At 42.1% G+C, this 13,671-nt stretch overlaps 1 protein-coding gene across 1 annotated transcript in view; it reads left to right on the top strand.

Moving 5' to 3' along the window:
• KIAA0895L (KIAA0895 like) overlaps positions 1–13,671 on the top strand; it is a 297,059-nt gene that overhangs the window by 120,819 nt on the left and 162,569 nt on the right. The window contains exon 3 of the mRNA XM_044081439.1: positions 9,717–9,860. Coding sequence (XP_043937374.1) covers positions 9,717–9,860 — 144 coding nt within the window. The remainder of the gene's footprint in view (positions 1–9,716; positions 9,861–13,671) is intronic.

The raw sequence follows: 13,671 nt of genomic DNA on the forward strand, positions 1-13,671 counted from the left end.
ATTTTTTTTTTTTTTTTTTTTTTTTTTTTTTAACAGAGAAAAAAAAAAAAAAATAAATGCTATTTTTTTCGATGCTATCGGCAAAATCTGGTCTCTGGAACACTAGTTAGGAAAGTATGGAAAACTGTGTTGTACCCTGTGAAGTAGCGCTGCCTGTCACAGTGGCCCTGTGCAGCTGTCTGTACTCCACCTTGCTCTGACTGCTTGTTCTGCTAGGGTTTTACTATGTGCAGTTCACATAGCAATGGGGCTGACAAGTACTTGTAGTCTGGTAGGCATCTACATAGTTTGCTTGCAACACAATTTCTACGTGTACTGCACAGGTCCCCTTTAACTCCCAGCTGTTGCTGCTGGCCAATTAGGGTGTGGGGCCTAGTCTCAGTTTCAGTGACAGAGGTTACATAGGGAGGTTACTCTGTGTTGCACCCTTGTCTGCCTACATGGGCCTGCATACTTGTGTACCCCAGCTGCAGCAACCAATGGATGGGTTTGGCAGCCCCCGCAATACACACATGCTGCTGTGGACTGGGTGGAGGGTTCTACCCCTGCGTGACAGTGTTCCCCTACTACAATGTTTATTCCCTGCTGTTGGGTTGGTAGCCTGTGCTTGCCCGAGTTGGCATGTTCCCACCTGCCACTGCAGTAGGGGGGCTCTGGCAGGACAGTTGCTGTCTGTTGCAGGCATGCCTCTCCATCACTATGGGTTGGACATGTATTGGAGCCATTCACAACAGTGGTAGTCACAGAGACACTGTGTCCATCATGCTGTGACATGCTTGGTTGTTGTTACACCAACAGGTCTTGCAGTAGCATGTACTTTCTGAGGGATATGAAGTCTGAAACTCGTCTGTCTGTTCCACTACACTGCTGGACGTCCACATGTGTGTGGTATTTGGGCTACACATTTTCTGCACAGCTCAGGGCTGTCTGTTCTGTTATATACTGTTAGGGTGCATTGGCAGGGATGCTTGTTGTGCTCTTGCTGTTTGGGAAATTCGCATGTACGTGCGCTCTGCTGCAGCTGCAGCTACTGGGGGTTTTATTGTCTGCTTCCCGGGAATGTTTACTGTGCAGGTTTGTGAGGACTTGTGGAGCACTACAGGTATGTTGCTCTTATTTTTGTGCTAAATGTATTTTTGTGCTTTGTGTGGACATGTGGAGCACTTGAGGTATGCTACTGTTATTTCCATTCTTTTGGTTTCACTTGTTCTTGGCTTTTTTCGTGGCTGTTTCCACTGTCGGTTTGCAGCCCGCATTCCTGCTTTAGGGGTTGTCTCTGTTTGTTTGTTTTCCCACCGACGTGGGTAACGGCGCATCTCCCTTTCGGCCACACCACTCTACGGTCTAGTGGTGCTGGGGCCTTCTAGTTTTGGCGTTGTAGCTCACGGGCATTCATCTCACGATCTACATGCCGGAACCCGTTGCAGAGGTGTGATGGCTTAAAAATTAAATGTGTGCCCCCTGAGTGTCAGGGAAGGGACAATTACACCATCAACAGTACCATTTCATTATGTTTTACTTAACTCACTTTAATCATCTTGTGGATTAATGATTTCATGTTATTTTTTTCATAGGAACAATGTTGTTGTTGTTGTTGTTGTTGTGTCTTTCAGCTTTACCCGGTTAGGGGTAGCCACAGCGGAACTCCGGTCCACTAATGATTGGCAGTAGATTTTTACGGGCCAAGTTGCCAGCCCTGACACAGAACCTTCAACGAAGGTATGCCCATTCATGCATGTCTCCACGCAGAAGACGCGCTAATTGAGAATCGAACTGGACAGTGTCTTACTGTGAGGCGACAGTGCTACAGCAGCACCACCACATACTAGGCAAGAAATTGCAGGTACCATAACAGGGCACCTTTAATTAGCACCACAGGTAAAGAACTGTCTGGATAAGATCTAAGATGCAAAAAAAAATGATATACCCACCATTTGAGAGATGGGGAAATGTTCCTCCAGCATATAAAAAATAATAGCTTTTTACCCCAAAAGTCTATTCCTTGGCTTCCAAGAGTTCCAGAAAAATTCTGTCCTGTGCATAATTTCCTATATAGATGCCCTCAGATGATATAGAGATCCAGTTTGACCATTAACTTCAGGCTCCTCCTGGTTTTAAACTCTGTAAGGTCTCAATGGTTCTTCTGTGTGTGCTTGTGGGGGGCTGTTGTTATCACAGATTCAGGTACTAGCACCTCAACTATAATGACAGACTTTACTTTTTTTGGAAGGTAAAGGCAATAACAAGCCATCATTCTCCTAAGGAAACATTGCTGAAACTTTACAAAAGGTCTGTCCTGTATGACAATATAAGTTCCCATGGCCTATCAGTCCCAGTAGCTCACAACAAATTAGACTGCAATATGGAGATATATATGGCAACTTCCCCTACAGCAATAATATCAACAGGGGGTCCCACATTAGAGTACTACTTTCTAGCACCCCAGGTGTAAGATATTTGTAAATGTTGCAGCCCACTCTCATATAATCTTAACTAGACTTGGGTCTTCCATGTTGCTATCATAGGATCGTAGGAACATACTAGGCTATTGGCCCTGAGTCCCTTACAAGCCTAACCAAGAATTTAGCCCATTGGTAAATACAGTAAAAAAATAAACAGGCAAAACAATGGGTTCTTGCACAAGAAGCAGTCACTTTAATACAATAAAAACACCAGAGACTTTTACAATCCAGACATCATCAGAATCAAATAAAAATTCACAACAGTCACATTAATAGGAAGAACAGACTGACATAATTTCCTATAACATCATGCATTCATGAATAATGTACTAGTTTATCCACAAGGCTGTATTTTTATTTCTGAAGTTATAACCTTTTGGAATACTTCAGTGTGATTTTATCTGTTACTAGTTTATGAATGACATCCATGTTATTAGAATTACTGCAATAACAGAATAAAATACTAAGTAATAAAACCATATATATGTTGTTAAAAATTGTTTAAAAATATTATTTAAAAAAAAAAATTCTTTCCTAAAAACTGCTAGCATTCACTGAGCTTGAAGGAGCCTGTATTTAAACCTGTTTTGCTCTTTTTTTCAAGGTACTCGAGATGGAAATTATGTCATTAATTCCAGGTTTAGCCCATATTCCGACATGCCCAGCAGGTATACAGGTGGAATTCCAGTGGTGTATTTTCTGTTCCCCATCCAGTTATCCAGGTTGCACTTAAAAAACATTAATGAGGTACTCTGCTTGACATTGAGTGGGAGTCTATTCCATAGAATGGGGAGTCTCTGGGGCATAAATTTATCCTGCTAGCAAGTCCTGTTGATGTCACAGACCAGGTTGAGGTCGTGCGTGTGGGTTACTCGATTGGAGCTTGACTTGGGGATATGCAGCAGTCCCTTCAAGGTGGGGTCTGAGATTGTTTTGTATGCCAGACAGAGGTCACCTCTGTGGAGTCTGTAGGAGACTGAGTAGAGGGACAGGACTTTTAGCCTATCTGTGTAGGGTAGATGTTTGCCTTGCTATCCATCCATTCCTTTTTTTGGACCTACCAGTAGTGCACAAGGCCCCTACAACTAGCAAATTTGATGCTTCCTGGATAGTGATCCACTACAGAGCTGAGACAGAAATTAACACACCTAGTATTTAATTCCTGGAATGGACATATATTCCTTCCCAGGAATGGTGTCTCTAACAGTATAATACTCAATTCAGAATCTGTCTTGTAAACATTAGTCTCAGGGCTGACATGACTCACTTCCTCGCTGCAATATGAATCAACAAATGAGTGTCAGCAAGAAAATAATCCTGCACCCCCCCCAAAAAAAAGATGCTTGCCAACAAAATACCAGTTTGGTTGGTTCATAGTTTCATAGGTTCATACTAGGCTATCTGCCCTGGGGCAATTATAAGCCTAGCCCGATTCTGTATGGCTTACGCCACCCCTTGATTTGAGTATATTGTGCCCTTTTTAAGGTTTAGTTTACTGTGCCTCTGTCTAATAGTGACATGGGAGTAATCCCTGGGACAAACCTACGATCCCCCATCCACCTATCGAGATTCTTCTTGAAGAGATTCAGTGAGGTGCTCTGCCTCACATGAACTGGAATTCTATTCCAGAGCGAAGGGAGCCTCTGGGTTATGAACCTGTCCCTCCAGCAAGTTCTATTTATTTCTGTGCTGAGGTTCAAGTCCCTCGAGTGTGTGGCTCTAAGGGATTTAGATTTACTGAGGTGAAGCATGTCCATTAATTCTGGATTTGACATAGCTTTGTATGTCAGGCATAGATCGTCTCGAAGTAGGCGGTATGCAACTGAGTAGAGCTGGAGTTTTTTTAACCGAGCAGCATATGGCATCTGTTTGAGACCCTTGATCCTCTTGCTGAGATACTTTTGGGGTCTTTCTAATTGCTGCAGGTGTCGGGTAAGGTACATCCCAAAAGGGGCATTGTATTCTATGATGGGCCTGATGAGGGATGAATAAAGGGGCACGATTACCTCTCTTGATCTAGATGTGAAACCCTTCATGATGAGGTGGGCTATTTAGAAGGTCTTTCTAACCACTTTGGCAATGTGGCTTTCAAAGGAGAGATTGCTATCAACTTGGGTCCCCAGGTCCCTAATAACTTTCTCTGTACTTAATGGGTTTCTGCCTATGTGGTAATTTGAGGGCACATTGTTTTTGCCAAAGGGTATGACTATACATTTTTTGGCATTTAGCTTTAAACCATGGTGCTGGCACCAGTTATCTGTCTCTGTGAGACCTTTTTGAAGGATGTTTGTGTCAGCTGGAGAGTTGATTATGGTGCCCAGTTTGAAGTCGTCTGCGAACTTGATGAGCCATAGTCCTCCCACGTTTGCCTGTACCTCGGAAAAGTATATACCGAACAAGAGTGGTCCCAGGACAGAACCCTGTGGGATGCCACTTGTGACCGGTTTCGAGTCTGACATGGCTCCAGCAACTCTCACTCTGTGGGTTCTGTCTTTGAGCCAGTTTGTGACCCATCTTGTGACATAGGGGTTTATATTTAAGCTGAATAGCTTATCTATGATGCCCGAGTGGGGTATTGTGTCAAATGCCTTTGCAAGGTCCAGATAGGCTGTGTGGACTACCTTCCCTTCATCTATGGCTTTGGTGATTGTTTCAAAGAAGTCAACCAGGTTCAAAAGGCAGGATCTGCCCTTGACAAAGCCGAACTGGGTAGGATCTAGTGTCTGTAGGTCCCCAATGTCTTTGTTTATGAGCTCCATGATGATCCTCTCCATAGCCTTGCAGACTAAGCTAGTCAGGCTTATGGGGCAATAGTTTCCAGGGTCCGTAGCGGCTCCACCTTTGTGGAGTGGGACCACTGTTGCTGTACGCCATTCTGTGGGCACATATCCTGTAGTGAGGCTGAGATTGTATAGCTGTTTTATTTGAGGGATTAGTTCCTCTTGGAGTTTATGTAGGACACAACCTGGGATGCCATCTGGTCCCATGGAAACAGTGTTTTTTGCTTTGGAGAGGGCAGCCTTCACCTGAGCATCAGAGATGTTTGGGAGGCAGCCCTCTGCCGGGATAGATACTTGCTCTTTTGGGGGGGGGGGGTGGAGAAGTTTGCACTGAACCTGTCTGCCAGGATATTGGCGATGTCTGTGGGTTCAGTGTATTTTTTGTTATTTAGAATCAACTCAGAACAAGTCTGGGAGTTGCATCCCAGGTTCCTAACATAACTGAAAAAGCCTTATGATTGTCTTTGGTGTCCTGTGCAATTTTTCTCTCGAAGCTGGCCTTGGAGGATTTTATGAGGGATCGTAATTTTTGCTAGTACTGATCAGAGATGCCTTCCTATTACGAATTTTGCTCTATCATGTAGTAGCTTCCTCCTTCTGTTGTACAGTTTATTTATGGCAGGGGTCCACCAGAATGGACGCCTGCCTTTGGATGATTGGGTCTTGGTTTTGTTTGGGATAGCATGATCCATGCATTCCTGGAGATGTCCGTAGAATGTGTTTATATAGGATTCTGCAGTTTGGGCCGTAGTTTCCACTGGCCCTGGGGCCTTGAAGGATTCCACTTTGGTTTTGAGAAGTGAGAAGTTCGCTTTTGAGAAGTTTTTCACTGTGGTTTTCTGGGCTGGGGTGGGGTCGGGATGTGGACATCCAGTGAAATTAATTTATGGTCTGATCTTACCAATGAGGGATATACTTCTGGTGTGGAGCATAGAGTCCCCATGGTGGTAATGATCAGGTCTAGTATGTTGTCCCCTCTTGTGGGAGTGGTGACTAGTTGTTCCATAGCATTTGAGTTTATAATTTCCAGGAACCTTTAGGCTAAGGTGCTGGGGCTTGAGTAGTGCTCCCAGTCAATGTTTGGGTAGTTGAAGTCACCCAATATAATGGTGTTCGGAGAGATCTTCATGTTCTCCAATGTTTTCAGGAAAGCCGAGTGGGATTCCTGACTTTGAGAGGGTGGTTTGTAGGATGCTATAAACTGAAAAGCAGTCTTGCCCACTGTTAGTTGCACATGGATGGTCTCCGATACTTTGTGCAATGCCACTAACCTGGAGGTGTGGATATCCTTGATAAATATGGAAACTCCCCCTCCTTTTGTGGTTCGGTCCGGGTTTTGGGGCCGAAAAGCATGATATGAGGTATAGCCTGGTAGTGCTGGGGTGCTCTCTGGAGCCTTGAACCAGGTTTCTGTCACTGCACAGATATCGATGTTCTCCATACTGAGGAGAGCTTCGAGTGCGTGCATCTTGAGGTTAAGACTTCTGGCGTTAAGCAGCATTACCCTTAGTTTCTTGTTCCTTGTGCTGTCTATGGGGGTGGGTTTGACTTTTGAGCCTTGCCTAAAAAAGGCACTATGGGGGTGGCAAGAGCCTTTGCCAATATCTGAAAGCCCAGTGGTGACAGGTGCAAGCCGTCCCTAGTGAAGCAACGTGGCATGTCGAGCATGTCATCCCAGGCTGACAGACACTGGATCCCCTTTGAATGACACCAAAATTTTAGCCAATTGTTAAAATCGATCATTTTGTCTTTGTACTGTGGCATCATTCTAGGTGAGGGTAAGATGCTGCTCAAGGTCAGGGTCATACCAGCCTGGGCTACACGATCAGAGAGCTCCTCTATGTCTCTTTTCATGTAGTCCAGGGAGGTACATCTCAGGTCATTCACACCAGCATGTACAATGACTGAGTCATATTTGTATTTGCTTTGGAGTGACCTGAGTGCTTGCATTATGTAGCAGATCCTAGCACCCGACAGGCAGCTCACTGTGACCTTCTCTTTATTCAGCCTGGTGAGCGGGACGTCAGTGTGTCTGACAATAGAGTCACCTATTACAAGAGTATCAGGTGTGTTATTCAGCCTTAAGGGCTGTGGCTGCTTGGCACACTGACTTTGTGGGCTATGTGTTGTGCATGTTTTGTTTTGAGGTAGCGTTTGCTTGGATGTCTGCTTTGGAGGTCTCTGTTGCTTAGGTAGATTTTTATTTAGAGCCTCCAGTATGTTTTTGTGTATTTATGTGTTTGGTTCGCTGATGTGGTGGGACTATGTGATACTGGAATTGTGTTGTGTGAGGTTACCTTCTCCACCTGACTGGTTACACCAGTTTTGAGATGAGAGAGCTCAGCCTCCAGTTTGGCTAAATAGTTGCATCTCTCACATATATTTGAACCTGTTTGGAGGAGGAGAGGGTTGTCCGTGTACATGAGACAGTTGTAACATTGCCTCAAAATTCCCAGATTCACCAGCTGGACTGCAGAGGAAACCATTGACTGACCTTTGGACATGCTAGAGTAATATAGGGAAACTGAATTTAAGATGGACCAATAGAGGACAGGGTAATCGTAGAGAGTATAAGAGTAAGTAGTGCTTATGGTTTAATAGTGCTAACTTGTAGGATTACTTAATTGGACCAGTGAAGGGTCTTAGAATGAGAATATGGTGTTTAAATTGAGAGATAGAGCAGTTCTAAGGGAAAAAGTGAAGAGCAGACTTTGTGGAGCCAGGAATAGTTTAAACCCAATTAGGCGGCGCTGCCCGCTGTTGCGCTATGCACAAAATCATGCAAAACCGCCAAAAGAGGGTTTTAAGAGAGGAAGATGAAGGAGTTTGGAATTGACCCAAAATGGCCAATAAAACTACAGTTTCAAGTCAGTAACCACTCCCACAGGCGCAGGCAGGGTGCTCATTGTTTTTCACTGTCACTGATCAACAGATCGATTTCCCTTTAGCCCAAGCAAAAAATGGCCTCTAAGAAACTTACAAACAGTTCAAGAACAGCAAGCCTGTAACTGAACTTTTTTAAATCTCAGAAAAGTGGGAAAAAAGCAAGATTTTTTTTTTTTTTTTTCAGAGATAGCAGAGGTTCACAAGTATCAACAAGTTATAACAGTGCAGTAAATGACCTCACACAAGAGTGCTAGGCCAAAGACAGATAAAATACAAGTTTTGAGAAAAAAACGATTTTAAAAATAAGTGCAAACAGGAAATTCAGTAAACAGCTCTAGGTTGTGCTCTAAATACAGTTACTAATGCAGAAATCAAGTTTAACAAGCCAGAAAATGCTCAAAATAGGCGGCTATGCAGAAAAACTTAGCAAATAAACAGAGGAAAAATACTTAAAATCTCAAAAGTGGCTCCTTTCTTCTCTCAGCGTTTTCTCCTCTTGGGTTTGTTCTATGTCCTTTTAATTTAGCCACACAGCATTGTAATGGTGAGTCTTCTGTTCTCCATTCACACAAACACACTGATTGCATAAAAATGTTTAACTTCTCTTTCTACGATCACCCATGTTGCACAATAGGTAGGACCTAACTCTTCTGCAACAGTATTCTGTGGTATGTTAGCCCAGTATAGAAGAACTGTGAGATTCTCTATACATTGGTGGAGGTCTTGATAGACTGCAATACCTTCACTGTCTTCCAGAATAATCAACCATTTTGGATTGGGAGCTGCTAGTAAAGAAATCTCCATATAATAAATAGAACATCTACAGTAGCACAAACAGTACTTGCCTCCTTCCTGCATGTTTGGAAAAGAATAATAGTATCTATTAGTATTCTGGCCAAATTACTCCGGGTCAGTGCAGCTATCACCTTAGGTATCCCCTGAAAATATGCCACAGATTTAGACTAAAAGTCAGCAAATATAACTGACTGGGTCTACTTTAGAAGAACAAAAACCTACTTACCCGAATCACTAAAGAGCAAGATGACTTCGCCGAAACCACAGTTTAATGAACACTCAGAACGCTGGAAAGTTACTATGGGATAGGAACCACTTGGCCACCATGTTGAATTTTGCCCCTTTTCCCTCTGTAGTGCGATCTTGGAGTTGGTATATTTAGTTAGGGGGGTGTGTGGGGTGAAGACTCCCACATAAGTGAGTGTGATTTGCTTTGGTATATATTTTTTTGTATGGCTGGATTAGTGGTTAGTTTCCCTGAGTTCGTTATTGGTGTTCTGAGTGTTTGTTATACTGTAGTTTTGGCAAAGCCGCGCCATTGTTTAGAGATTCAGGTAGGTGAGTTTTCATTCTTTTGAAGTAGATCCAACTGACTGGCTAACTAATTGACCTTTATACGGAGCAAAATCCATGGGTTTGTCTAATTGCTTAACCATTTACAACTTACATTGTTGTGTCTTTATATAGTGCATGTCCCTACTGTGTATAGCATTAAAGAATAGAATAAAAAACTGAACTAAGTTACTAGACAAGCAAAGTCACAGATACAGATTTCTTCTAATTACTCTTTCAGGCTGTCAGGATCATGCAGGCAGTGCTGAAGAAATACGGAACATATGAAAACTATGAAATCGTTACAGGTGGAAATCTTCTCAGCAAGAGCAAAATCTGGTCGTGTGTCCGCAAATATCTGCAAAAGGAAAGCTGTGTGGGAGAGGTAGGTGTCTCTTTCCATGTTCAGAGATACTTACAAAACAAAAACTGTATAGGAGCTCTTGATGTACTCTGTTATACAGATATAACTACAAGAGTTTCATAAGAGTGGTGTTGATGTATGCTGTGTATAGCCTGCTGGGAACCAAAGTAAATGACGTGTTTACTACTAGCAGAAAAAAATCCATGAAAAAAACCAGAGGACAGAGAGACAGCATCACAACTCATTGGAAGAAGCTTTTGTTTATTTAGATGAAAATGTATTACTTGTAGTTGTTATGTTAGAAAACAACATTTTATGTTGTACTAAAATGAGCAAGTGGAGCACAAATGTGTCTATCACTCTTTCCATGTTGTCATGAGAGCTTGCACTAGTGTTGTACTCCATTTTCTTGTCTGTATTATTTTAAGCTATTTTGTCACAGAAAAAATACAAGTATGACAATGTTCCACGAGGTATACTGCATTTTAGTGTTCACTTAGAAATGTGTATATCATTGTAGAATGAATGACAAAGTATGATAAAAAGAGATTAATATAGACAGCATTTTTTTAAAACAAGAAACATCTTTATTAAATTATCACATATGACATAGGGTGTGCTACATCTATATAAATGATAATAAACTATAGGATTACTGTCCTAAAAGAAATGCCCTACACTGACCACCTCAAAAAACTCCAGCTATACTCCGTAGCATATCACCTACTCTGAGGTGATCTCTGCCTAACATATAAAGCTATGTCAAACCCAGAGCTGTTGGACATGCTACACCTAAAGAAATCCCAATCCCTCTGAGCTACACAGTCTAGGGACCTAAACCTTGTCACCACAATAAACAGGACATGCTGGAGGGATAAATTCCTGTCCCAGAGACTTCCCATACTCTGGAACAGGCTACCCATCTATGTCAAGCAAAGTTCTTCATTAGCACTCTTCAAGAAAAATCTTGATGAGTGGATGGGAAATAGGAAATACACCCCGGGGATCACTTCTGTATCTCTGCTGGAAAGTGGAACAGGAAACTAACTTTCTTGGGTGGCGTAAGCTATGGAACCTTGCTGGCTAGGCTTATGTAGGCCCTTGGACCGATAGCCTAGTACCTACCTATGAACCTATGGACCTATGACACAATCTCAGTTCCAAACATTTTACATTCCAAACCGTGCCGACACAACTGTAGCGGCAAACATTACACATCACTTTTAACATATTCAGTCATTGTTAGTCAACCATTACGCAGCTCATTCAAATCCTGCCTTCTTTTAAACCTTGTTCCTCCTCTGCATATATTGATCCCACAGTTTTCATTTTTTCCTAAGGAATTTGCTCCTACCCTTTTCTAAAGATCCCAGTTTCAGTTGTTTTAACTCTGTTAATATCTTCACTACTTTTAGCATACCTCTCAACCTGGAAACATCAAAAATCTGGACAAGTCCCTTGAAAAACAGATACAAATCGGTATGCTGATTAACATCTAATTTGCATACATAATTATGTAACCCCACCCACTCCAATGGAATTGTGGGATACCAGCTTTCAAACGCAAACTGAAAAACAGACAACCAAAATATGGCACCAGAGCCCCCCTGCAGCCATTCCAATTTCCCATTACCTGCCTATATTTCACCCCATTTACTGTAAACACTAATGTGTGCATACTGCTTTACTTCTACAAGGATTATTTGGATTTTATTTTTACATTCTGCAGCACAACAATGCACAAACACTAACAGAGATCTGCTAAGCAAAGCAATACTGTCTCACAATGAAAATAGACTTGGCATTAAAACTTCTCTGCCCTTGAAACTCACATTAATTTAAACAGCATTGAAACCCACAACACATCCAAAGTAAATGCATCTGGCCAGTGGTGGATAAAGATTACCTTTGGGCTGTTTTCAAATCATTGGCCCCTTGCACACAAAACAAGAAACATGCATGCGTTCTTTTCTTTGATACACCTTCCTGACTTTATTAAGTTATATTCCTTGTATAATACAGCACACTTGTTAGAGCGCATTTTAAATTTATTGTTTGAACATTTTTTTCCAGTAGGCTGTACTGTAGGCAATGAAACAAAATGCATGAGCCAATAATGACAAAACTGCCCAATTCAGAACATTTCCATCATAAAAACGTCTACTTCCACACCCACACTATAAATAGAATGACAGTAGTGTAAGCCATAGGTATCTTGCACAGCTTCTCACACTTATTTTCAACTTCAGGTTTTTTTTTTGGGGGGGGACAAAAGGTCAAAAACCAGGCACACATTTTAAACATTGCTTGTATAATTTTGGAAAGTTGCTAGAATAAAATGTGTTACCACCATGCATTTCATTGGCAAGTTTTGAGCCCAGGACCCTATGACTACAGTTAGAGCAACATACCACTATGCCAAATCAGCAGTTTCCTGAAAAAAATAGGACTGAAACTTAATGGCTATCATTTAGGGAATTCAGTTTTCACTTCTCACCATAGCTCTCAACTTAGCACAAAAAATCTGGACAAATCTCACAAGTGGTGGTGGCTAGGGACTTTAGGCTCTTTTTACCCTGTACCCAAGGGTTTCAGCCTTAATACCTCTAGCCACCAGATGTATTAAATGAGGACATTTTCACAGACACACACACACACACACACACACACACACACACACACACACACACACACACACACACACACACACACACACACACATGCACTTGAAGACAAAAGGGCACATTCCTTATCCCTGACGTTCTGCAATCTCAACAAAACCAAGCAGGAATATGTAAATAAACATGGATTTCACTAAATACAGTGGACAATAAGATAAGGTCATTTGACTTTGAAAATACACCTAATTTTTAGTATTACTGAATTTATTCCTAGTCCTTAGTGTTCTATAGTCTGTCCATGATTTCAGAAACAATTACCTTGAGGGTTTCCTGTTAAAGCCCCACAACCTATAATAAGGCACTAAACACAGTTGTGTAGAAAAATGCTCTAGTTAGGCTTGCTATTTTTTGCACAGACTTTGATTATGGTTTTGAGTTTCGGAGAAGGATTTCATATGTAAGTCTGGTAATTTTTCCAGTACTTTCAGAGCCAAGTGTGGGCTAGGTAGTGCATACATGCATTGTGAGCCCCATACATGCCCATGCATGAAGACCCACAGTGTGCAGCTGGTATAAAGAATGATTATATAGTCTGATTCTCAGCATCTATCAAGAGAGGGATAGAATCTGCAGTGAAGACTGAACTCCATTGGCCCTGCTGCTTAGAAGTAAGTAGAGAAAGCATAAAAGGCACACACACACACACACACACACACACACACACACACACACACACACACACACACACACACACACACACACACACACACACACACACACACACACCTACCTTACTTGCTGAATCTTCATTCTTTCTGGCCAGACCGTCTGATTCCTTGTTCCAGCAAACACAAAATAATCCATTAGCTGCATTAGAAGAGTGCCGTTCCTTGTTCCCCAACTAATCAATATAAAATAATCCATTAGCCACATTAGAAAACTGCCATTCCTTGTTCCCCAACTAATGAACATAAAATAATCCAGCCACGTTAGAAGAGTGCAGATCCTTGTTCCCCAACTGTTCCCACTCGCATTTGAGCCAGAAATGTGTGTGTGAGCTCCTTGAGCTCAATTTTTGACAGGCTGGTTGCCCTGATGGAGCTGATGTCATCGCACACGTGATGATGTCAGCTCAAACAGCGCGGAAATTTGAAAAATTAAAAAAGAAATGAAAAAAATCAGAAATGAAGGGGTGCCGGAGTGGCACCCCT

This window comes from Protopterus annectens, chromosome 8.part0 (assembly GCF_019279795.1).
Source record: "Protopterus annectens isolate FY-2018-M chromosome 8.part0, PAN1.0, whole genome shotgun sequence".
Taxonomy (NCBI): domain Eukaryota; kingdom Metazoa; phylum Chordata; order Ceratodontiformes; family Protopteridae; genus Protopterus; species Protopterus annectens.